The 24,727-nt window shown below is 60.4% G+C and overlaps 7 protein-coding genes across 7 annotated transcripts; 4 read left to right on the plus strand and 3 right to left on the minus strand.

The window, feature by feature from the left end:
- Positions 1-5,411: 5,411 nt before the first annotated feature.
- On the minus strand, positions 5,412-9,780 carry D7B24_007111 (uncharacterized protein; the record flags this gene model as incomplete). Its single annotated transcript, XM_028641226.1, has 2 exons — positions 5,412-7,756; positions 7,821-9,780. 2 exons carry the CDS (start codon positions 9,778-9,780, stop codon positions 5,412-5,414), a joined length of 4,305 nt encoding a protein of 1,434 aa, XP_028494780.1.
- Positions 9,781-10,389: 609 nt separating this feature from the next.
- On the plus strand, positions 10,390-11,395 carry D7B24_007112 (uncharacterized protein; the record flags this gene model as incomplete). Its single annotated transcript, XM_028641227.1, has 3 exons — positions 10,390-10,550; positions 10,632-10,844; positions 10,945-11,395. The coding sequence occupies 3 exons, from the start codon at positions 10,390-10,392 to the stop codon at positions 11,393-11,395; spliced, it is 825 nt and encodes a 274-aa protein (XP_028494781.1).
- Positions 11,396-13,270: 1,875 nt separating this feature from the next.
- D7B24_007113 (uncharacterized protein) lies at positions 13,271-14,571 on the plus strand (the record flags this gene model as incomplete). The annotated part of the gene is made up of 3 exons (XM_028641228.1): positions 13,271-13,373; positions 13,455-13,607; positions 13,748-14,571. 3 exons carry the CDS (start codon positions 13,271-13,273, stop codon positions 14,569-14,571), a joined length of 1,080 nt encoding a protein of 359 aa, XP_028494782.1.
- Positions 14,572-15,116: 545 nt separating this feature from the next.
- D7B24_007114 (uncharacterized protein) lies at positions 15,117-17,129 on the minus strand (the record flags this gene model as incomplete). Its single annotated transcript, XM_028641229.1, has 1 exon — positions 15,117-17,129. One exon carries the CDS (start codon positions 17,127-17,129, stop codon positions 15,117-15,119), a length of 2,013 nt encoding a protein of 670 aa, XP_028494783.1.
- Positions 17,130-18,199: 1,070 nt separating this feature from the next.
- Positions 18,200-21,149, plus strand: NAM2 (Leucyl-tRNA synthetase, mitochondrial; the record flags this gene model as incomplete). The annotated part of the gene is made up of 2 exons (XM_028641230.1): positions 18,200-18,730; positions 18,789-21,149. 2 exons carry the CDS (start codon positions 18,200-18,202, stop codon positions 21,147-21,149), a joined length of 2,892 nt encoding a protein of 963 aa, XP_028494784.1.
- A 296-nt stretch (positions 21,150-21,445) lies between these two features.
- On the minus strand, positions 21,446-22,555 carry D7B24_007116 (uncharacterized protein; the record flags this gene model as incomplete). The annotated part of the gene is made up of 1 exon (XM_028641231.1): positions 21,446-22,555. The coding sequence occupies one exon, from the start codon at positions 22,553-22,555 to the stop codon at positions 21,446-21,448; it is 1,110 nt and encodes a 369-aa protein (XP_028494785.1).
- An 848-nt stretch (positions 22,556-23,403) lies between these two features.
- On the plus strand, positions 23,404-23,851 carry D7B24_007117 (uncharacterized protein; the record flags this gene model as incomplete). The annotated part of the gene is made up of 2 exons (XM_028641232.1): positions 23,404-23,563; positions 23,667-23,851. 2 exons carry the CDS (start codon positions 23,404-23,406, stop codon positions 23,849-23,851), a joined length of 345 nt encoding a protein of 114 aa, XP_028494786.1.
- Between the last annotated feature and the right edge of the window lie 876 nt (positions 23,852-24,727).

The following is a 24,727-nucleotide window of genomic DNA, read 5'->3' on the forward strand; positions in this document are numbered from 1 at the left end:
ATGAGACGAAACATGGACTGCGCGTCAGAGAGAGATAGATGGATTGCAAAACCACCAAGCGGACAAATGCGGTCTTTCCGACGACACGCCGTCCGGATAAACTACATGTGCAAAGACTGTTGGGGCCAACAACCGGAGGTGCCGCAAACTACGAAGAACCTACCCAGAGTTTATTGACCGGGCGGCGGCGGTATCCTAAGCAAAACCGCGAAAATATGCCACCCCCCCTCCTTCCCACAGGAAGCTTGGGCCATCACGGTTGAGATCTGGGCCGCCCAACGGATGCGGGGGGCGGCCACGGCAGCTGGAACAGGGTGATCATGAAGCTAATTAACCTGACAAGCCTCACGAGCCATATTTCGTATACTGGCCATTCACGAGCTCGCCTTGACAAGGCTCGACATAGCTGAGGAGCTTTTCCGTTTGTCAAAAGTGGATTCTCAGCACACATGTGCCGACGACGTGGCGGCGCGAGTCAACCATCCCAGTACCGATCGTCCTGTCGTCCTCCATGTCAAGGGAGAAGGGGCGTGCCCAGGAATGTCGAAGAAATGCGTCCTTCGTCTCGATGGTGCTATGGATGATGCTCATTTTGACCATGGCATTGCTAGATGATGTTGGTTATCGGTCTCGTTTACGTTGGTATGCAAGTGAAGGTGATCGCGCTTTGCCCACCTCTCGTTCAGATTCGTCGTCCAGCTCGTTGTTCAGCAGGCTTCCGATACGAGACAACGACGTGGGCCGAGCACGTGAGATTGATGCCATGTCCTTGGAGACTACGATGTACATGTACTGCAAACAGGAGGAAGGCGGCGGCACTGTCGACGGCTCCGCATCCATGGAGGTCGATCGTGGGGCGACTCGGGTCTTGCGTGCCCTGAGAAGGCCGAAATGGCACCAGTAACAAATGCCTCGTTCTGGTGGAAGCGAGCAAAGGCAAGGTCTATCAGGTACCAGACTGGGGGTTCTGACCTACCCTGGCACCAACGGCCTGACTAACCCTCTTACTCCGGATCTCCGGTCCACGTTGGGTCCACTGTTTCTCGACCAGTCTTTGCCCGAATAGGCTCTGCAAAGCGAAACTGGCTCTGAATGGCCGGCCTCTCTGGACTGCCGGGGCAGATCTGGGACTAGGCGGCGACGGCGGCCGGGGCTATCATAAATTCCCATACCATATGGACATGGATTCGCACTTTACAATGGACAAGCCGCCCAACACGATCCGAATGAAGTCATTGCCGAGATCGTACGCTCCGGACAAGACTGTAAATTCAGTACCCGCCCACAGCCCACATGCGTCCGGAAAGCCATGGTGGGACGGAGGGAACCATCAGCAACTTTACTTTGCCCATTATTGAAGGTTTCGTGGCAGAAACGGGTTAGGGTCTCACAACACCCACGCACATGACTTCCATCGCAGGTCCCTCTCGATCTCTGTTTTTCTCGCTCTCAGGGGTGCAACGTGGGCACTCCGCCGGCAAAGAGTGGCCCCCCTTTCACCAGCCTGTGCCTCCATACGCCTGCAATGCGCTCTCCCTTGCTCCGCCCCTGGCCCCTACCATTTTGGCGATGAGCACCTCCAAGACGCGCTAGGAACTCTTCTCGACGTTTCTTCTCCACTCGACAGAGAACCCCCCAAGAGCAATCGGTGGACCCCTGCGTGCAACTGCAATAGGCAGGTGCCGAGGCGGGCAAATGACTGCTCCTCAAAAATACATACGTGAAGTAGGCTGTCGTTGAGGCACAGCATGGAAGGATGGAGGAAAGCGCACAATACACCCTCTATACGGCAGAGGAGGCAGCCCGCTGGCCCAGATTGGCCATCCGGATATTGGTTGACATCGCTTCATGTGCTCCCTAATACGAGCCCGAGCCGTCGGGTGCCTCAGCAGACGCCATTCTCTGATTGAAGGAATTTATGCGTCCGACCCCCCCCCCCCCCGCGCCCACCGCTTCAGGCCAAATAAGCCCCGCCCCAGGAGGACGCGGCGCGGGTTGACAGGCCTCACGGGTCGATGACAGGTCTGAAAGGCCTCTTGGCAACGAGAACTGGGAATACCAACCGTCGTCATCTTCTCGGGTGAAGCTCGTCGCAGACTTGGCAGTTCGCTCATGTACGGTGCGGTTTGCGTGATACGGTTCTCACTATGACAGACTTTCGAGCGAATTCTCCCTGCTCTGCATCCGCATCTTGTTGCACCGTGTCCTTGTTTGCCTGTCAACCGTCTGGGACGCCCATCAGGTACCTGGCGTCAGCACAGCCAGATGGACCCTGAGATCGAACCCGCTTGTCTCGAAATGAAGGGGGCGTCGTTCGACTCGATGAATGTGTCCCATCCCGATGAGGGCGTCGAAGCAACTGGCCACTCGAGAGACTGCTGCTTGGTACCTGCTGGCCAAACCCCGCCGCAGCTGGAGGCTGGTATCTTTGCCGTTGCCAGCCGCTGTCAAATTAGCAACGATGAAGAATAGACGCACCGTCCTCGTTGTTGCAACATGGCCGCCATACTCCCAAAGCCTGGGACCCATACCTCGACCGACCAAGCCGAACTTGTCCGTTCTGTTACACGCTGCACCTCTGCAGATTGCGATGGGGCGAGACGTAGAACGCAAGCGCGATCGCGGCGTGTCTCCGGCCACATAGGCCGAGAGCCTCCATGAGCTGGCTCATAGCCTTCGCTCTAACGGACGACATCCGGCCCTTTTCCAGGCCACGCCTCATCGTTACAGGCGCGACAGCAACATCGTCAACCTCTCGCGGCAATTGAAAGCCGATGACGACTGAGTGGCTGCCCCCTTCTAGTTCACGTTACACTTCTGCCGAGCAGGAACGAGCGAGGCTCGCTGTCGTCGTTCATGGGACGGAAGTCCGCTCCGGCGGACAGCTCGCTTGCCCTGCGGCGCTGTTCATCGGTGCCTGCTCAGAAACGGCACAGCACCACCAAGCACTTCGGAAAGATGTGCTTCCGGCGGTCAAACGGCCCTTGCCTTTGTTCACCCTGTATTTTGCGTTGGGCTGGGTGGACTCACTTACAACGCGGTCGTGGCCATCAACACGTCAGCTTTCGAGCGATGCAACAACGATGCGACAGCGACATGTCAGCCAACCGTCTCGTTGCATCAGTGGCGAGCGGCCGAATGGCACGTCAGACACCCGATCATCTTCCGCTGTCGACGGATGGCAGAAGCAAGAAATGGGGTTGATAGCCTGGGGCCTTGGGGGGGGGGGGTCTTGGAAGTGCGGCCACGGTACTCGAAAGGGGGGTACACGCCGGCCCGAAAAGGGCTGACACTGGCCCCCAGGACCAGCATGCTTGCACAAACCCACCACGGACCGTGTAGCGCCAACGCCCAGTCTGCAGCGCTCAGTTGCCAATGCCGGGCCCCGGGTATGGCAGGTGATCCCACTGCAACACAAGCCAACGGGAGGGAGGGCCTCTCACGAGGCCTCAACGGCACAGCGAAAAGGTCCGACGGGTGCGGCATAGGGCACAGCCTACAGAGCAATCGGCCAGGGGTGCCGCCAGAGAGCAGCGCCCGTTCAGTGCCATGCCAGGGCAGGACGCAACTGCACCATCCTATTCTCAGGTTCACCTACATCGTGCGTCTGCTCTCCACACCCCCGTGACAAGGGGCCGGGTCGGCGCGCACGCCTGCCCAAATGGTTGACAGCCTGGCCGCAAGTCAGAGTCGTGGCCAGCAACCCATGAAAGACAGGGTCGTGTGTGATTATGGAAGGAAGGAAGGAAGGAAGGAATGGCAGAATGGTGTCATCGCCCAACCTCTCGCGTCAAACTTGCGTGTACTTGGACCTCTTGATTTGGACCTCATTCGATCGTGCCACAGATACAGGCCTGGCCTCCCATCACAGGCTGAGTGCCAGTCCATTGCGTGGAAGGAACATGGAGGAGGTATGAAGCCAGCCATGCTCAATTTTCTCTTGAATTCTCAACGAGGCCCCTTTCTCAACATACAGAACAGCCTCAGTCTCTGCCTGCCAAGGCCTGTTGGTTGCCATCACCAGCTGACCACATGCCACCGAGTTCTATAGGGTAGGTACCTACCTGCCTGTCCCGCAAAGCCGTTGCCGACCAAAAGGCTGCGCAACATTACCAACCGCCATGACAGTATAAGCGAATCTGCTGCCCGCGACCCAATGCAGACGATCCTCGACGTCGACCGATGAGTCGCCTCACCACCAATCACCGCGGAGCGCGGCTGCCCGGCTTCCCACCCCCTTTGCAACACCAGATGAGCACGACGACAGGGGCGGCGGGGCCCAGCCAGCCTGCCAGTCAGGGCTCGCTGTCGTACTCTGTATATTCTTCTATCTACTGTACATGCGCCCCCCCCATGTACGGCCGCCACGATAGTGCCAACATGACCCGATGCGAACGCGGACATTGATCCTACAACAGAAAGTGACCAGACTTTCGGGAACGCCCAGCGTCAACGGGGAACGGACAAGACGACCCCTTATTGCCTAACTTGCTCACTGCATCATCACCCCCTCCCGCCCCCTTCCCTTGCCTTTGCTTCCACTTGATCATACCGCGTCGTCTATTTCTAGGCTTACCTGAATGCTGCCGATGCCGATGCTGCTACTGCTGTACCTTCGGCTGGGATCGACCAGGGACCTGTGGGCAGCAACACTCCATGGCACATCAGTGAGCGGCCGCCACACCAGGGGGCAAGAAGCGGAGCGGGGAAAGGGCAGCGCGGGTGAGACGCCTCTTCGAGAAGCCCAGAGGATGGCGCAGATCCTCTCTCTCCATCCGCCTCCGGCTGTTGGTCTGCTTGGTCTCCAGGGTGCTCCGTTCAACCCCTGCATACCGTTGTGCTACTGGAGGATGGGGTACGATGGGGTGTCAGCAGGCTGGGCAGGTGACGAAGAAGACTGAGCATTCCGCGTACTGGCGCGGCGTTGGTTTGGATATGCGAGGCAGAGACATCGACGGTGACGAGCGGTAACCAGTTTTTTGTTATTTCTCCATATATTCTAGGACCAACCATCCTACCTACTACCTTGCTAGACGCAATAACTCCGGGCGCGGCGGGGGGAGTGTGAATAAACCACCACTAAAACAAAACGAGATCGACGAGTCCTCGGTGCCACGGCACGTGCGGTGGCCAAGGGGACATGACTTCTTTCTATCGAGCTCCTCTCCACGTCGTATATACATGTATACGCGTATCATTGCGGAACTGGCTTTTTTTCTGACCGACCATCAGGCAGTTGCTGCTGATGATGCGGGGGAAGAGGGGAGGAGGGAAACGAGGGGTTGAAAGACAAGCGGCGGGTAGGGAGGGGGGGGGGGGGGCGATAAGAAAGTAGAGAAAGGAGAAGATCTCCCCCATCATCATCTCCACGCTCCACGCTCGCGCCGAGTGACTGGCTGCTCTGGCTCAGCTCAGCCCACCCACCGGCGCGCGCTCTTGAACATCCTGACCCAGGGACCAAACTCGCCCCATTCTTCAATCTGACTGGGCGGCACGTAGCTGGCCACGTCGGCCATGATGGTGCGCTCGGGGTGCGGCATGAGCGCGAGGACCCGTCCGTCCTTGCTTCGGACACCTGCCACGCCGCCGGGGCTTCCGTTGGGGTTGGCTGGGTAGCACTCGGGTTCGGCGGTGCGGCGGCGGTTGTCGACGTAGCGTAGCGGCGCGAGACCCTCGGCGCCGAGCGTGTCGAGCTGGGTTGGCGAGGTGAACGTCGCGCGGCCCTCGCCGTGCGAGACGGCGATGGGGAGGGACGAGCCGCTCATGCCGTGGAGGAAGACGGAGGGCGTCGCGGCGCGGCTGTCGTCGATCGTGACCATGCCAAACCGGGCCTCAAACTGCCTGCTGGCGTTGTGCGAGAAGGTGGGCCAGTCTGCGGCGCCGGGGATGAGTTCCTTGAGCCTCGTGATCATCTGGCAACCGTTGCAGACGCCTAGGGAGAAGGTGTCTGGGCGGTTGAAGAATGCCTCGAACTCCTGGCGTGCGTGCTTGTGCTCGAGGATGGACTGCGCCCAACCGACGCCGGCACCGAAGACGTCGCCGTACGAGAAGCCGCCGCCAGCGGCGAGGCCGACAAACTCGCGCAGCGAGCGGCCTGCCAGGATGTCGCTCATGTGAACATCGATCGGGTCGAAGCCGGCCGCTTTGAAGGCGAACGCCATCTCGGCGTGGCTGTTGACGCCGACCTCGCGCAGGATGGCGACCTTGGGTGCGTTCTTGAAGAAGCTGCCCACCGTCGCCGTCAGGGGGTTGATGTCCTCCTTGGGCTGGAACTTGAGGTTGAATGAGATGCCCGGGTCTTCGGAATCGGCGATGGTGGCGAACTCGCTGTCGGCGTGCGCCGGGCTGTCGCGCTCCCTCTGCATGGCGTACGACGTGCGCGACCACCACTGCTGCATCTCGACGCGGTCCAGGTTGACGATGGGTGTCGGGTCCTGGTACCGGATGGTGAGTTCCTGCTTGGAGGTGGCCTTGACGACACCGATCTTGCGGATGAGGCCCTTGGGAGGTCCGCAGGTGGCGAAGCAGCGCTTAAAGTTGGTCTCGTCCGACTTGCGAACCTGGAACACGGCACCGAGCTCCTCGTTGAAGAGGGCTTCGAGGACGTCGGCCGTCGAGCCGGACTTGGCAACGCCATCCAGGAGAAGTTCAACACCGCAGCGACCGGCAAACATCATCTCGGCGACGGTCGTGATGAGACCACCGTCGGAGCGGTCGTGGTAGGCGAGCACAACGCCGCTCTCGTGGAGTTGCTTGAGTGCGTCGAAGTAGTCCGTGATGAGACCGACGTTGCGGACATCAGGGGCCTCGTTACCGAGCTGACCGAAGGATTGTGCGAGCGCTGAGCCGCCCATGGCCTGCTTGCCCTCGGCAAGGTCGACGTACAGCAGGATGGTCTCGCCAACGTCCTCGACGCGGCGGAGCTGGGGCGTCCACGTCCGCCTGACGTCCTCGACGACAGAGACAGCGGTGATGATGGCGGAGACGGGCGCGGTCACGCTCTGTGCCTTGCCCGACTCGCGGTCCTTCCACGACGCCTTCATCGAGGTCGAGTCCTTTCCGACGGGAATGGAGATTTTCAGCTCGGGGCAGAGCTCCTTGCCAATAGCGTGGACGGCCTCGTAGAGGCGGGCGCCCTCACCGGGGTGATTGACGGCAGCCATCCAGTTGGCGGAGAGCTTCACGCGGTTCAGCTCGCCGATAATGTCGGCGGCGCCGAGGTTCAGCAGACTCTCAGCGACGGCCATGCGCGCGGACGCGGCGGCGGAGATGAGCGCCAGCTGGGGACGCTCACCCATGGCCATGGCCTCACCCGTCCTCTTACTGGAGCCGATCTGGTACGACGTGGCCGTGACAGCACAGTCGGCAACGGGCGTCTGCCACGGGCCAACCATCTGATCACGCACGGTAAGGCCACCGACCGTCCGGTCGCCAATGGTGATGAGGAATGACTTGGAGCCGACGGCCGGCATGCGGAAGACACGCTCCGTCGCAGCGGTGATGAGATCCGCATTGGAAGCGGTGTCGCTGACGGCGGACTTGAGCGAGGCGACAGCGTTGAACGTCGGCAGGTCAAGCTCGCGCCTCTCAACAACACGCTCGAGGCGGCGGCCGGGAGGGAAGAGGGCGGACATGGGGAGGTCGATGGGCAGGGGGTGCTCGGTGGAGTCACGGTCGCTGAGGATGAGCTTGGAGTTGCCGTTCTCGTCTTCGGCGAGGACGGTGCCGACGTCGGAAAAGGGGCAACGCTCGCGGCCTGTTTTGCGCTTGTTTAGCAAAGAGCACTTGCACATGTATCATCCGCGAAGAGAGACACTTACGGCAGATGCTGACGAAGCGGTTCAGGGAGTCCTTGTTGACAAGAAGGACATAACGCTCCTGAGACTCGTTGGCCCAGAGCTGAAGGGGACTGAGGCTCTTGTCGTCGGTGTGAACTTGACGAAGCTCAAACTTGCCGCCGAAGCCGGCGTCCTTGACGAGTTCGGGCAGAGCGTTGGAGAGACCGCCGGCGCCGACGTCGTGGATGAAGGCGATGGGCGACTCGTCTCCGAGAGACACACAGGTGTCAATGACCATCTGGGCGCGACGCTCCATCTCAGGGTTGCCGCGCTGGACACTGGCAAAATCAAGTTCGGCCGTGTCTTCCGTCGAGGCGGCACTGGAGGCGGCACCGCCACCGAGACCGATGAGCATGGCGGGACCGCCGAGAACGATGACGTGGGCGCCGTCGTTGACGTCCTTGGGATCCTTGAGCGCGTGCTGGGGGCGGACGGTGCCGACACCACCGGCGATCATGATGGGCTTGTGGTAGCCGCGCCACTCGGGCTCGTCGTCGTTGCCGACGTTGGTGAGCAGCGTGCGGAAGCAGCCGAGCAGGCACGGGCGTCCAAACTCGTTGTTGAAGCGAGCGCTTCCGATGGGGGCCTCGAGCATGATATCGAGGCTGCTGGCGAAGTGGGCGGGCTTTCCAATGTCGACCTCCCAAGGGGCCTTCTCATCGGGGATCAGCAGATCAGAGACCCAGAAGCCGCAGAGACCGGCCTTGGGCTTAGAGCCGCGACCGACGGCGCCCTCGTCACGGATCTCACCGCCGGCACCGGTGGCAGCACCGGGGAAGGGGGAGATGGCTGTGGGGTGGTTGTGGGTCTCGACCTTGGCGAGGATGTGAACGACCTCCTTGGTCAGTTTCCAGGAGCCTGTAGAGTAGTCGGGGGCCCAGAAGGCGGCCGTCTCACCCTCGAGGACGGCGGCGTTGTCGCTGTAGGCGGAGACGGTGTAGTCGGGAGTGGTCTTGTGGGTGTTGCGGATCATGCCGAACAGGCTGTCGGCCATCTGCTCGCCGTCGATGGTCCAGCTGGCGTTGAACTGCTTGTGGCGGCAGTGCTCCGAGTTGACCTGGGCGAACATGAAAAGCTCGACGTCGTGCGGGGGGCGGCCCTGGCGCTTGAAGACCTCGACAAGGTACTCCATCTCGGACTCGTCGAGGGCGAGCCCGAACTTCTTGTTGTGATCGCGAAGGCGCTCGAGCGGGGTCTGGGCGCCGGCGGCAAAGATGTCGACAATCTCGAGGGGGTAGCGCTGGCCCTCGACAAACATGGTGTTGAGGTCAGGTTGGGCGAGGCCAATGGTCTCGGTCATGCGGTCGTAGATGATGTCCTTGAAGGGGATCGCATCCGTGTCCTTGGTCAGGCCTTGGTCGAAGGTGACGGTGATGGCCTGGCCCCTCTCGATGCGCTCGATCTGGTCCTTGAGGCCGCAGACGTGGGTGATGCTTGTACCCTTGGACGACCAAGGCGAGATGTTGCGGGGCGTCACATAGTACGTCTTGGTGGTGGGCGTATTGGAGGGCAGATCGGCGGAGGCCTGGTCGGCGGGCATCTCGAGCCAGCGGACGAGCTTCTGGGTGACGGTCTTCTTGTCGCTTCCCTTGAGGTGGACGTAGTAGATCCATTTGCCGGTGACGCTGGCCACGGGAGACTCGAGACCGGCGTGCTTGTTGATGCGGCCCATGAGCTCGTCGGCCTGGGTCGGGGTGAAGGCCGGGCCTCCGATCAGCGTGAGGAAGTCCATGGCGCGATTGAGTGCAGCCAGCGGGCGAGGCCGACGGGCGTATGGGTTGGACGCAAAGTCGCGGTGAGTCGCGAGGCGGGAGGGATGGCTGTTGAGGATCAAAGCGAGATGGCGGAGAGGGGAGGACTCCGACTCATCAGAAGGAGGAGGGACGAGACGAAATTTTGGCGGGGCAGTCGCCGTCGGGAGGGAAGGAAGAGAAGGCTGCATGGAGGGGTTCTTTTGTGGCTGGTGACCCCTCTGCCTTCCGTGTTTCGGGTGGCTGTGCTGTCTGTATCTTATCGTGGTGTTCACTTATCTTATCCCCTACTGCGCTGCTGACTCGGGCGCAGAAACGCGACATTGCTGGCCATTTCCATGCCATCCCTGTTGAATGAGGACAGGGGCCAAACCCCCAAAAGAATTCCAGCACCGTCGTTTTGCAACTTCGCGATCGTCATTTCCGGCATCTGCGGATGATTGGCTCCATGCTCCCCTGATCAACCAAGTGCTCGACATAGCCAATTTTGCGACTCAAGCACCATCTCCACGCCTGGTTCCCTTTCCTGTTCCGACCTTGATTCTGTCTGCTCTCTCCAAACTCTACAACGAAGCGCGGCATGATTTGGTGATAGCTCGCTTTTTCCACCTCGAATCCCGCCTGTTCCGCGCCCTCCTCCCTTGCGCGTCCCTCTCTCACCCCCCCTCTCCGGCACGGCAAGACACGACACGACACGACACGACACGGCCGACAACTGACGCGAAACCATACATCACCTCGCCTCCCACTCTCGCCCTCTTCTCCTCCACATCCCACCCAAACGACAACCATCCGCCGCCATGTGGTTCGCAACACTTACGGGCTATCTGGCCCCCGTCTTCCTCGTCCTGTCGCCCGTCATCTCCTACAGCGACCAGGCCATCTCGATGCACAGGAACAAGTCGAGCGCCGGCTTCTCACTCGACATTCCCTTGATCATGCTGGTGTCGTCGTTGCTGAAGTGCGTCGCCACCCTCTTCTAGATCCTCTCTCTGCGCTACGGAGGGGAGGCTTCCGAACCACTGCTGACAGGTATGGACAGGCTCTTCTACTGGCCCGGCGCGCACTTTGACAATGCGCTCCTCATCCAGGCGATCGTCATGATTGCCATGCAGGTCGCCCTCCTCAAGATCGCCCTCGACCACCGTCTACCGCCCTCCTCCAAGGGAGGAGAATTGGCAGTGCCCTTTGCCGGCGCCGCGCACGAGGAAACACCGAGGCCGTTCAACTTTTGGCAGTGGAGGTCGCCCAAGCCGTGAGTTGCGCCCCGGGGACACGCTGGACTCGTCGCACGGCACAAATGAATGCGCTCCGTTACAGCCAGCACCGCTAACCTCGCGCCTCGTTCCCTCTAGGTACTGGCACGCCCTCTTCTACCTCTTCATCGGCCTGCTCGCGCTCGAGCTCATCCTGACGCCCGTTCCCGCCGTCTACGGTACCTACTCGACCGCCATCGGCTTCCTGGGCCTCGGCATCGAGGCCATCCTTCCGATCCCCCAGATCCTCACCAACGCCCGCGTCCAGTCTTGCAAGGGTTTCCGCGTCTCCCTGCTGGCGAGCTGGCTCATCGGCGACGCCATGAAGGTCTTTTGGTTCTTCACAGCCTCGACCGAAATCCCGCCGGCCTTCAAGATGTGCGGCATCTTCCAAGCATGCTGCGATTCCCTCCTGGGCATCCAGTACGTCATGTACGGCGACAATAGCGCAGCGCCTGTGGTCGTCAAGGAGCACCCGCTCGAGGACTTTCAGCCGGGCACCTTCAAGCCGCCTGTGCTGGAGATCAACGGGCGGCCCACGCAGGCGTGACTCGCCGTGGGGGGGCTGCGTGGCAGGACATGATCGATCGGTTTGCATGTTGATGCGCTGGAATTGGCGTTCGGGTAGGCCCGTTGTATGAGGAAGCGAGACACATTTGGATGACGGATGGGACGGATGATCCCTCGCACCACCCCGCATCGCATGTTGGCTGGCAGGCCAATGCATTGGCGAATGAGAGAACTGACCTCAAAGGCAAAGAAAGAAAAAAGCATTGTACTTGGCGTTAAAGGAGGGTCCAGGGAACTACCGGCAGATGGCAGGGAAGCGCGCGTGCGCACGACAGGACGGGCCGCAGGGATGCTGTGGGCGTGTGGCAGCCTCAGCGTTACTCTGGATGCTGTGCACCGCCGTGAAATCGTGTTAAGGGCTACATCTGAGGCCTCTATCTGGGGGGGCGAGCCACCGCTTGATATACAATATTAATACCCAGAATTTTGACCATGCGTAGGACTGCATGTCGCCAGCACCCATGAATTTTTTGCTATCAATTCAATGGGGCCTTGTGGTTAGTTGCGCCCTTCAGAGGGTGTCGGCGATGTACCACACTATCTGGGTCGCACTCGACAACACCACCATCAGGAGTCGATCCAAGCCACCCCCAGCCTCCTCCTTTTCTGCCTACCTCGCCACACCCTCTCTCTCTCTCTCTCACCACAGAGAAACACACACACTCCCCCTATATGCCGTGCACCTCGCAGTCGACCTAGCCAACAATTGACCGCTCGGGACTTTATCCAGCACACGACAAATCCGGTTGTGCTTACGCTTACAACGAACGAGAGCGCTGCTGAACCGACAATCCACTTACACAGACGCTAGGTAGACGACAAGCCGGCATCTCCACATCGCCATCTTTACTTACTCAAAGCAGCAGCAGCAGCAGCAGCAGCCACAGCCGTCTGGTATCTATTCGGCTGGCTCGGTCTGTGCCGTGGAGCTTGCTGCTCCCTAGTGCCCGCTGCTCGGTCTCGACGGCCGAACCCGTCCACGCCGCTGTACACAAGAACCAAGAGGGTAGGTTCGACGCCACTGCTGCTTGGCCATCTGGCTGACGCTCACGATCTTCTAGCTCTGCACAGGTTCTTAAGCTTTGCTGCAGGAGCTCAGTCGATCGACTCGGGGGATATACCCTGAGCGTTTGGTCTTGTTGCCTCTTGCCTCTTACTTGATACCCCCATCCAGCCGGCGAGCTACGACTCTTTTCGGTTTCATCAGTACATTGCCTTTCCGCATTTGAGATACATTGAGATACCCACCCTGTTTCCCCTCGGAGTTTAGAGAGCCTTCCTATCTGGTAAGTTGATGCCTTGTGTGACGCCAAACCCACCTGGTTTCCTGAGTCTTTGGCAACTGCCTATTGGTGGACACTTTTGAGGCAGTCCTTGGGGCTCTTGCCAGTTTCCCTTTCGATGCTCTTAATTATCTTTCCCTTTCGACGATCCCTCATCTCTCATGTGACTCTGCTCCTTCACCTCTTGCCCTACCTTCACCACTCATCATCCGACACCAGGTCCGGCTCTAGTCTGCTCTGCTCCAGACCTTCAACGCCAACGATAGTTCTCGACTAACAGTCTCCTCCGCCAGCGCTTTACAATCCAGAGAGCAAAGTCATCATTCTCAGACCTACTTCCCAGAGAAGCACACTTATTACACCTACTTGTATGTGTGGTTTCGGCGCTTTCCTATCTTGGTCTACCTTCCACCCACTTTCCTCTACTTCCACTGTCAACTGGCGACTTTCGTGCTCTCTATCCCTTCCCTTCAACCGGCTCACCATCGGCCAAGCCCCCTTTCATTCGACCACCAATAAAATTGAACAGACAGTCCACTAACACATACGACAGCGACCACACCGCCGACGACATGGCTCCCTCGAGCAAGACCAACTTCAAGACATATGAGGCTCAGGCCCGCCTCGTGCGCGCCATGATCGCCGCCCACCCTGAAGTCAAGTGGAACTACAAGGGTACGTACTATGAGCCATCACTATGTTCTTTTTCTTCGTGTCTTGCCTTTCCGAGCCGACCGTCTTTCTGACGTGAGGCAGTCATTGTGGACTTGTTCGGTTCCGACATGACCGAGTTCGCTCTCGAGCATCGCTTCCGCGCCCTCAAGGCGCACGCCGACGTCGTACGCCAAGCACGCGAGCAACATGTTGACTGCAAGGACGTCCCCGCCGACCTGCCCAAGGACAAGAAGGGTATGCCCACACCCGCGTGCCCCAAACCTTGCTGCGTCTCTTGCTTCCTTTGTCCTCTGTTTCGTTTCTCTTTTGCTTGTCCTGTAAAAAGACCTTGGCTGGCGAACCTCCTGCTGACCGCTCCTCGTCTCGCGCGCCAGAAATCGCCCGCATGTTCGGCAGCTCCACAGCCGACGGCATCCAGTTCCAGTTCCGCGCCATCAAGCAGGACGCCAACACGCTCAAAGCCACCGTCAACAGCGGCGGCAACCCGGCCTCCGTCCTCTCCCTCGGCCCCGGCAGCACGGCCTCGACGCCACGCGGGCCCCGCACCACAGCCGGCTCGTTCACAAGCGCCGCCTCGACCCCGACGACAGCCTCCAAACGCTCCGCTTCAGCCATCTCCCGCTCCGGCGCCTCCTCAACCAAGCGCACCAAGCTTGGCGGCGGCGCCGCCAGGACCCCCACCACAGCAGCCGCCGCCTCGTCCGAGGGCGAGGACGACGAAGACGACCTCTTCGGCACCGCCAGCCACGACGCCCTCGGCATCGACACGCCCAAAGCCAGCCTGCACGACCGCCTCATGGCCTCGAGCCGCAAGAAGCCCGCCCCCACCTCCACCTCCGCCACCGTCTCCGCTTCCGCAACGGCCGCATCGTCGCCGGCCCCGGCCCGGCCCGCAACAATCTTCAACAACCCCTTCGCGCCGGCCCCGCGCGTCGCCGTGCCGAGCGTCGACCTGACGACCTCGGACAGCGAGGCCAACACGCCACCAGAGGCGGCGCCCGCGTCGCAGGAGGGCGTCAAGTTTGACTACGACGCGGCGCCGCAAGGGTACGGGCCCGGCGCGGGCGGCGTCGTGGCGGGGGGTGCCTTTTGCCAGACGGGGATGGACGGGTACTTTGGGGCTTCGTCTGAGGGGGACAGCTTTGGTGGGGTGGACTTTGGGTCGTTTGTCGGCAGTGAGAATTACGATGAGATTTGAGTCTCCCAAGAGGGGGCGCTTTTTGGGCAGCGGCTTGGGAGCAACGGCTTGCGCGCAATGGCTTGGGAGCAGCGGTTTGCGAGCAACGACTCGCGTGGAGCAAAAAGACTTCACAGATGAAAGCCCGATGGACACTGGAGGCTTCGGGCTCAGGACAATGGGAGCTGAAATATAGGGGTCTTGGAGTTGGGGAGTTTGGTCCTTCCATAGTCTATACCCTAGTCTATAGGCATATTTTATAGCTTGGCTTGGGCGTGGCTACTGATGATCATCCTGAGTACCCTGTGAAAGATGACATCTGCCTGGTCTGTCTGGACTCAATTTGTGTCCTTTGACAAAGATCAATTCCATGGATGCACGGTGGCGGAGGACGGTGACAGGATGTTGCCTAGGAGAACCGCGGGAGCTGTCGAAAGGCGTTCAAGTTGAGTGAAAATTCGCAACGTCGGAAAACTCTGACGCCCGAGCTGATAGCACAGTTCCAGCATCACCACCAAACGCTCTTGCGCTTCACATTTTCATCATGTTTCCATTACTTGGCTACCCTACCCCCTCAGCAAATCCCACAGCGCGTTTGTCTCGACGAAATCATGGTGGATGATGTTGACGAGCCAGTACTCGTCCTTGACCGTCTTGAGGAACTTTTCGCTCTCGTGCCCCCTGCCGTACACCCGCGACCACTCTCCCCAGATCTTGAAGGCCTCCTCGCTCCAGGCCCGGAAGCTGACCTCTTCGATAATGGTCGGCGTGATGATCTCCTTGCCCGGGAAGACGCCCCACGTAACGGCGTTGGTGCTCGCCGGCACCGCCGTCCTCACGAGCCCGCCGCTGTCGTCGGACGTGGCAAAGTCGCCGTTGCCGTTGCAGGCGTAGAAGCACACGGTGCCCTCGACCTCTGGACCTGTGAGCCGCTCGGAAAGCACCTTCCAGTCGGCGGCCGGCAGGAAGAGCTCGACAAAGGCCTTTTGGAAGACGAAGCCGTGGCTCGGGCCCCAGCCAAAGGTGGCGTCGCGCGACGGCACGCCGTTGACGGCGGGCTGCGAGGCGACGGTCCACCAGCCGCGCGTGTTGAGCTCGATAAGCTGCTCCTGGATAATGTTGGTCTCGGGCGACAGGCCCTCCTCGCTCCAGGGGATGGCGCTGAGCTCGCCGCGAATGTGCTTGATAAAGAGGGTGCTGATGTCCACAGAGGACTTGGGGTGGCCCCAGAGACGCACGGCCTGCGTCACCGACATGTGCAGGCTGACGCCGTAGCCGTCAATCTCACCGTAGGCCGGGGACCGCGCGTCGCCCCAGCGGCCGTTGGGGAAGTCGTCCCACGTGGCCTCGCGCCCGAGGACGCCTTCACCCTCGGAGATGGCGAGCGTGTTGGCACGCGTGTTGATGGGCTCGGCGGGCAGGCCGGCACCCTCAGGGTTGGTTTCATAGGCATGATTCGAAGCCGATGAGACGATGACGCGGTTATGCGGGTCGGAGCCGATCGACGACTGCCTGCGTCCGGGCCGGTGGTGTGAGCCGGGGTGCAAACCGTTGATCTGGACGGTTGGTACGACGGGCGGCGTTGTCGCATCGTCAATCACGGCCTCTTCGTCCTCCTGCTCCTTGTCGGGGATGAGATTGGTACGCTCGAGAATGAAAGACACGGCCTTCTCCAGGTTGAGGGTGTAGAAGTGGAAGCCCTGAGGCCCTGTCGTCCGCTTGCTCTTGACGGCGCGGATCTGGTCCACGAGCTCACTGACAATGTCGACGCCAACCTCCTTGACCTTTTCGTCGTCTCCCTTGACGGCGTCGAGCCGGGCCATGAGCGCATCAGGAATCTTGGCGTGACTCAGCTTGGTTGTCCTCTTGATCATTTGGTAGCTCTGGATAGGCATGAGACCGGGGATGATAGGTATCGTCTTGAAGGCGCCGCTCGGGTGCTCCCTCAGGACCTGCTCAAAGTGATCGTAGGCGTCAATGTCGAAGAAGAGCTGCGTCATGATAAAGTCGGCACCGGCCTGGGTCTTTTCGACAAGGTACGGTAGGTCGTGCTCGAGGCTCTGTCCCAGGGGGTGGCTCTCCTCGGCGTGGCCTTCGGGGTAGGCGGCGACGCCAATGCAGAAGTAGTCCCCATGGTTTTTCCTGATGTACTTGACGAGGTCGGTGGCCCAGACAAAATCTTCGCCGTCATCCGACTCTCCGTCGACTGCGTCCTGGTACTCGGCTTTCCTCGGCGGATCACCGCGCAGGGCCAGGATGTTGCGGATGCCGAGGACCTTGGCATCATCCAGGGCCTTGTCGACGAGACGCCGGCTCATGTTGGTGCAGGTCAGGTGAAGACAGGTGGTGAGGCCCAGCTCTCGCTGGCAAATCTCGGCGAGCTCGAGAGACTTGAAGGCCGTGGAACCGCCGGCACCCCATGTGACGTTGACAAACAAGGGGCGAAGGGCCCTCTCCATGCGGTCCAGACGATCCCTCAGGTTGGAGAAGCCCATGGCCGTCTTTGGCGGGAAGAACTCGAGGGAGAAGTAGTTGGCGTTGGCCGGCAGAGCGGCGATCTTGTCTGTGATTTTGTCCATGATGAGAGTTGGCCGTGGTCGGCGATAGAGATCTCTGAGGTGGTGATGCTGAAGCTGAGCTGGGCGAGGTGGCGGGGTTCAACCCAAGCTGGAGGGGTAAAAATGGCAGCTCAAAAATTGGCAGAAAGAAAAAGAGAAACCCTTCCAGGTCGACGATCGTTGCGAAGCTACGAGCTGTCGTACAACCCTTGCCTTGCCAATAGATCAAGATGAGTGAGGCCAACGGCGCTCGTTTCGCTGCTCACGAGGTCTTGGACGCGGCTGAACTAAGGTAGGGATGATAACGCGCCTGCAAGCGGAAGTGTGAGGATTCCCTTCACGTGTGTTGATTCCATCCAGAGTCTGAAGGCGGGGCAGTGACAGTGGCCGTGCTTCCTGCTCCGGCTGCCAGCGGCTCTTGCTTCTTTCTTCCTTCCACCCCACGCCGCTGACAGTGGCAGCCCGTCACCTGGACTGTCAGTAGCTGTTAGCGGGGGGGTTCGCCAATCCGAGTGTACTGGGAGCTGTTGGATCTGACTCTTGTCTCTTTGCTTCCAGTCCTGCTTCCAGTCCTGCTCCAACACACGCCCACGATGAGTGGCCGAGATCGGAAATTCTGTGGGAAAGAGACATATCGCGTAACCCCAACCATGCAGCTCTGCGCTGTACCGGAGGTGGCATTCCTGCAGGCCCATACACTACGGTTCCCAAAGAGGCGAAGGAGGGTGGGATGCTTCATGCAGCTACAGAGGTGGCCCGTGTCTGGTGCTCCTCTGCCTCAGTGGTGTGCCGGTGCAACTTGTACATGTACCCAGCCAAGCCAGCTAACCGGATACGGGCCCGACTTCTGCAGGCCCCCGAAGCATGGCAAGGATGTCCACTAAGCTGCCCATCGCGTCAGGGGTCCCCTCGCTCTGCCGCGTCTCCAGAAAATGTTCTGCGTATCGACAAGTGCTCTGACCTCACCTCGACTCACCTCTCCACACTCGGCTTGCTGTTTGTTGCTTGCCTGCTATCGGTCGCATCCACCACGCCCATGACACGGCGACAGCTTCACCTACACACATCGCTGCCCTGACGATGCCAACACCATGATGCAGGCGCTCTGTGCACGACGAACGGGCCAGCAATGGTCCTCCAACAAGGCAGTCATTGCCGCCTTGCGAACTCCCCTTGCCCGCCAGCCTCTTCTCATCTCCATTCGACAGCCTCACAAGTCTTCCTGTCTGCATCAGCGACGAGGCTATGCCGACCACCGAACTGATCGACTCGATCTGCCTGCTCTAGATCGGAAATGGCGTGAGAACTGGGCGTCCTCCCAGGAGCCTGCCGCGAGCCACGACAACAAGCCGACCAAGTTCGTCTTGCCCATGTTCCCCTACCCTTCCGGCACTCTGCACTTGGGCCACCTGCGAGTCTACACCATCGCCGATGTCGTGGCGCGTTTCCATGCCCTCCAGGGGTCCAAGGTCCTGCTGCCAATGGGCTGGGACGCATTCGGTCTGCCCGCCGAGAACGCTGCCATTGAGAGGGGCATCAACCCCGCCACCTGGACGACATCCAACATCGCCAAGATGAAGGAGCAGCTAGGCAAGATGCATGGCAGCTGGGACTGGAGCAAGGTATGAGCTTCTCTTGTGTGCACCCTCTCGTCCTTCGCCTCTGACGCAGCCTGCGTAGGAAATCACCACGTGCGATCCCGAGTTCTATAAACACACCCAGAAACTCTTTCTGATGCTACACGAACGAGGTCTCGCCTACCAGGCCGAGTCCGAAGTCAACTGGGATCCCGTCGACCTGACTGTGCTGGCGAATGAACAGGTTGACGCCAATGGCTGCTCGTGGCGGTCCGGGGCCAAGGTCGAGAAGCGCCAGCTGAAGCAGTGGTTCTTCCGCATTTCCGAGTTCCGCGACGCTCTCCTCGCCGACCTCGAGGCCCTCGCCAAGGAAGAGGCCTGGCCTGAGAGGGTCCTTGCCATGCAGAAGAACTGGCTCGGCAAGTCGACAGGCGCCACCGTCAAGTTTCCCGTCATGGCCATGGGACAGGACGCCCACGCCGCTATTGAAGTATTCACCACGAGGCCGGACACCCTGTTCGGCGTGCAATACCTGGCTCTGGCATCGACCCACCCTGTCGTCGCCCAGCTGGCAAAGAGCGACCCCGAGCTGCAGGCTTTCCTCGATACCCTCCCTGGCCTGCCGCGAGACTCCAAGGTCGGGTACATGCTGCCCCAGATTCGGGCCGTCAACCCTCTGGCCTACCACGAAGACACCCCAGACGCGACCAAGGCTTCGCTGCCCATTTATGTGGCATCCTATGTGCTTGGTGACTACGGCGAGGGTGCCGTCATGGGTGTTCCGGGTCACGACGTGCGGGATCATGCTTTTTGGAAGGAGCACCGCTACGATGAGCCCGTGCGCTTTGTTCTGGCAGCTTCTGAGGATGAGTCGACAACAGCCATGGCCAATGAGCCCATTGTGGACCACGGCATCATGACGGAGCATAGTGGCCCGTTCAAAGGCAAAAAGTCCATCGATGGAGGCAAGATGCTCGTCGCCGTTCTCGAAGCCGCCGACCTCGCCAAGCCGATGGACAAGTGGCGGCTCAGAGACTGGCTCATCAGTCGGCAGAGGTACTGGGGCACTCCCATCCCCATCATTCACTGCGACTCCTGTGGGCCGGTGCCTGTTCCCGCAGACCAGTTGCCGGTCAAGCTGCCCAACGTGAGCGACCACTGGGCGGGTGGCCAGCCTGGTAACCCCCTCGAGAGGACGCCCGAATGGTCGGAAACCAGCTGTCCCGAGTGCGGAGGCGCAGCGAAGAGGGACACTGACACCATGGACACTTTTGTGGATTCCAGCTGGTACTATGCCAGGTTTGCCGACCCCCACAACAAGGAGCTTCCGTTCTCTCAGGAGGCCACCAAAATGCTGCCCGTGGACCTCTACCTCGGCGGCATCGAACATGCCATTCTGCATCTGCTGTATGCTCGCTTCATCTATAAGTTCATGGCGTCAACAGATCTGTTCCCTTCAGGGCCGGATTCGGAAACGATCAGTCACGAGCCTTTCAAGAGGCTCATCACCCAAGGCATGGTCCATGGCAAAACGTACAGCGACCCTAAGACGGGCAGATTCCTCAAACCCGACGAAGTCGACCTCAGCGACGCCTCTAATCCGAAGGTGGTCGCAACGGGCGCCACGGCCAATGTCAGTTTCGAGAAGATGAGCAAGTCGAAGCACAACGGCGTGGACCCCACCGTCTGCATCGAGACGCACGGGGCCGACGCCACACGCGCCCACATGCTCTTCCAGGCCCCGGTCAGCGATGTGCTGAACTGGGACGAGGACAAGATTGCCGGCGTCACACGCTGGCTGAACAGGCTTTTCGAGCACGTCAAGGGCACGGCAGCCCAGGCGTCATCAGACGAAACGGCGGTCGCCTACTTCACTGATGGCTCCAGGCGTCTGGAGTCGATGACGGAGGCAGAGCTGTCCAAGTGGGACACCGAGGCTGCGCTCTGGCGAGCCGTCCAAAGCACCATCACGTCCGTGACCGACTCGTACAACAAGGTCTACCCCATGAACACGATCGTCTCCGACCTCATGAGCCTCACCAACACGCTGCTCGATAGCGAGGCGTCCAGCCCAGTCGTTCGTCGGGAAGCCACGTCGGCGATTCTGCGCATGCTGGCGCCCATCACGCCAGCGTTTGCCGAAGAGTGCTGGAGTCTCCTGCACCCGGGCACGCGATCCATGTTCACGTCGGCGGCGTTCCCGACGGCGGACGACACGGCGGCGCTGCTGCAGCCGCGGAAGCAAACGTGCGCCATTCAAGTCAACGGCAAGGTCCGCGGCGTCGTGCAGATCCCCAAGCCGCCGGCGGGGCTGGCGGGGGATACGCTGCGAGACTGGATGGTTGCCGAGGTGTTCAAGACGGAAGAGGGGCAGACCAAGTTCTCGGGCGGGCCGTGGGATGTGAGGTCGCCAAAGCGGGTCATCGTGGCAAGGGGCGCCAAGACGGTCAACTTTGTCGTGTAAAGTACGTATGTATATGTATACAACAGTGTAGGACTAGCGGGAATACCCCTGTGTATGAGAGATGCTCAGCTTGGAAGAAGATGTTAGGGGAAAAAAAAGAAGTGCTAAAATTAGAAAGTCTATGAACCCATAACCGCTCGCCGCCCATAGTCTACGCCATCTAAATCTGTCTGCTGTTTTCTACCACACCGCCCCACAAGGACCCTCGTGCCCCAACAGGTCCCATGCACATGATGCTCTACGCTTCGTTCACTTCATTGTCTCGTGTTCTATGCAATGCCCAGCACCCAAACAGCTCACAGGATCCTCTTGACGACGAGCGCGCCCGTCTCGTCGCCCGCGAGCTCGAGGAACGAGCCGGTCTCGAGCTTCTTCTGCCACTTGTTGGCCTCGCAGCGCGCCAGGATGAGCGTCATGCGCAGCGGCACGTCGCCGCTGGACGCGTGCTCGGCGGCGCCGGCGGCGAGCGGCGTAAAGGTCCAGCGCCCAAAGGCCCAGTTGAGGATCTGGCGGGTGCGGTCCTGCGGGGGCGTGGGGTTGGCGTCGTCCTGGTCCGAGTCGCGGACGGTGCCGGCGACGTCGAGGACGGCCTTGATGCGGTAGACCTCGTCTTTCGGGGCCGTTTTGAGCAGCGACAGCAGGCGGTCAGCCTTGACGCCGGTCGCGGGGCCGCGGAGCTCGACGGAGAGGACCTCGACCTCGGACTGGTGGTCGTGCGCGTGGTCGTGGTTGTCGCCGTGCGCGTCGCCGTCATGGTGTGCGTGCGGCTTGTCGTCGGTCAGCGTCTGCGCGAGGCCGCCGTCGACGCCAAAGACGAGGTCGACGTCGACGCGGCCCTTGATGCTCTTGACGACGGGCGTCTCGACCTCGAGGTCGCCGATGCGGTCGCGGACCTCGTCGAGGCGGTCCTCGTCGCAGGCCTCCCACTTGTTGAGGACGATGAGGTCGGTGTAGCGGGCCTGGACGCGGGCCGTGTAGCTCGTGTCGTCGTAGCCCTGCCAGTTCTCGACGTCGAGGACGGAGACGACGCCGTCGAGGACGTACTGGCCGCCCGTCTCGCGGGCGAGGCGGTTGATCTCGAGGGCGAGGGTCGCGGGGAAGGCCGAGCCGGACGTCTCGATGACGATGCGGTCGGGGCGCACCTGGGCGCGCAGGTCGGCGAGGGCGACGCTCAGCTGGCCGACGAGGTTGCAGCAGATGCAGCCATTGAGGAGCTCCTGGACGCCCGAGATGGCGGCCGACGAGGCGAGCTGGGAGTCGACGGCGAGGTCGCCAAACTCGTTCTTCAGCAGCGCGAGCTTGTAGTCCGGGTTCTGCGCCTTGAGCTGCGGCAGGAGGTTGAGGATGAGCGTCGTCTTGCCGGAGCCGAGGAAGCCCGTGATGATGGTGATGGGGATGGGCGACATGGTGCTGGGTGGACGATGCAGCGAGCGAGGTTGTCGTGATGTTTGCTGCGTGCTGCGTGCTGCGTACTGCGTGTTGCGTGCAGGAGCAACCCAACAATCTTGGAGGGGTCAAAACCGACTTTTGCGCGCGCACGATAAGAAACGGAAACGTTGGGGGCCATTTTAGGTTATCTTAGCGTTGCCAAGAGCCGCATGCCGCACGGTGCCTAGCGCCCCCCGCCATGTGACGTCAGTTTCGTCCTCCAGGGGAGCGTGCCACCTCCGACAGCCCTGTAATGCCCTGGAACCGGTAACATCAGTCCCCTGTAGGTGCCCCGCGGCCCCCTCCCCTCTTTCCCCCTGGACGGCGCCTGGCCTGGGCCTTACGTCGGTGTTCCCACCATCACCAGCTGGGCCGCGCAATCCCTCGACCGGTAGCCGTGCCAGCCAAGAGGCTTGCGCTGCTCTTGCTGGATGAATCGGATGTCATTCGAGAGGGGCAACGGGGGAGGGGGGGTCTGGTATTACTTCTTGTCACAATGCCCAGTAGCTGCTCTATCCGCTTGCGTTCCCTTCTCCCTTTGTGCTTCATCCGCCTTGAATCATCACCAAGTTTGAAGCCAAACGAACAAAACGATATCCATACCCACCCCGCCCCACGACGAAAACACGAACAAAGCTGTGCAACCCGACATTGACAGCCACCGACGCTAATTGTGACGTACGTCGGCGCTACCGTCCCTCGCTATCCTCCGAACGAACCAGCGCGTCTGATCAGCCCAGCCCAGCCCAGGCACACGCAGCCCTGCCCTGCCCGGCGAGATAGGTACAAAACGAGCCGCGCCCCCCCCCCCCCCGACACAGCCACAATGAACGACCGATCCGTCCCCCGCTTCAACCCAGCGCCCGAGCAAGTCGGCATGCACGAGGACGACATGAGCTACAAGGATCAACTCGACCAAAAGGCCTTTGAGGCGCGCCAGCCCGAGGACGCAAACGACGGCGTGATGCATCCTGTTATTGAAAAGGGTGTGTGTGTTTCTGCTCTGCTCCTTTTTTTTTTCCTTTTCCTTCACGCCATTTCTTCTTCTTCTTCTTCTTCTTGCTTCACGGACAAGCTGACAGGGACCAGTCGTCGAATACGTGCCCGTCGCGGCCAAGGTCCTCGGCGACCCCAAGGCCGAGAGGAAGGAGAAGGACGACAAGGGCAACGAGAACCCGCCCGGCCCGCCCGAGCGGCCCCTCGACGACGACAAGATTGAGAGCTTTCTGCGCGGGCAGCACAAGAGCATAGGCAAAGACGGCGTGTCCCAGTGACGGCCTGCGCATGATCGATGGACGGCTGGGCTTTGGTGCTGCGCACCAACCGATGAGCACGCGACACGCTTTATGACGGAGGTCCTTGGGAGTTTCCTTTGTATTTGGTATCCAACACCTCTTCAATTGACGATTGCATTCTATTTCTCTTTTTGTTTTGCAGGGAGAGTAGGTCACTGTATTGAATTCAAGCCTCGTCATTCTTGTTGATTGTTACTTCTATTCTTGGGGTGATCATTAGATCCTACTCATGTCTACATATCCGTCCATCAATTTCAAGGATTAAATCAAACCATTTCCCTCCCAGGTGACCAGCTCCCGAGCCCAAAGGATAATCCAAAGAGAAAAAAAAGCACGAAAGAACAAAGCACGCAAAATGCCAATGATACCCTCCCTCCTTGACTCCGAAATTCCAAATCCCAATTAGATCAAGACCGCACTGAAACACAGCGACTGCAGCTTTACATGCAGATGATCATGCCGATGAAGGCGCTGAGAGCAAGCACACCGAAACTGCTCCTCACAGCCGGCGCCGAAGCCTGGACGAAGCCGTCAATGACATCGCTCTCGGCAGGTGGCGCGGCAGGGGTGCCAATGTCGGCAGAGTCTGCAGGGACACCAGTAACCGTGGTGACATCGCTCTCCTCTTCGGCGGGGACACCTTGACCGACGGTGATGTCGTTCTCTGTCGCGGGCTCGCCAGTGATGGCAAAGTCGCCTTCCGGCTCGGGAATGCCCTGGCCGACATTGCTGGCGACTTCAGGGGCAGGGGGCGCAGCCGCGGGAACCTCGCCCTCGGGGCCAGGAGCGGGAGCGCCCTCAGCGGGGATGGCTCCTTCGGGGACAGGGGGGGCAGCACCGGCGGGAATCTCGCCC

The sequence above is a fragment of the Verticillium nonalfalfae genome, assembly GCF_003724135.2.
Source record: "Verticillium nonalfalfae strain VnAa140/NRRL 66861 chromosome Unknown scaffold_54, whole genome shotgun sequence".
In the NCBI taxonomy this organism is placed as follows: Eukaryota; Fungi; Ascomycota; class Sordariomycetes; order Glomerellales; family Plectosphaerellaceae; genus Verticillium; species Verticillium nonalfalfae.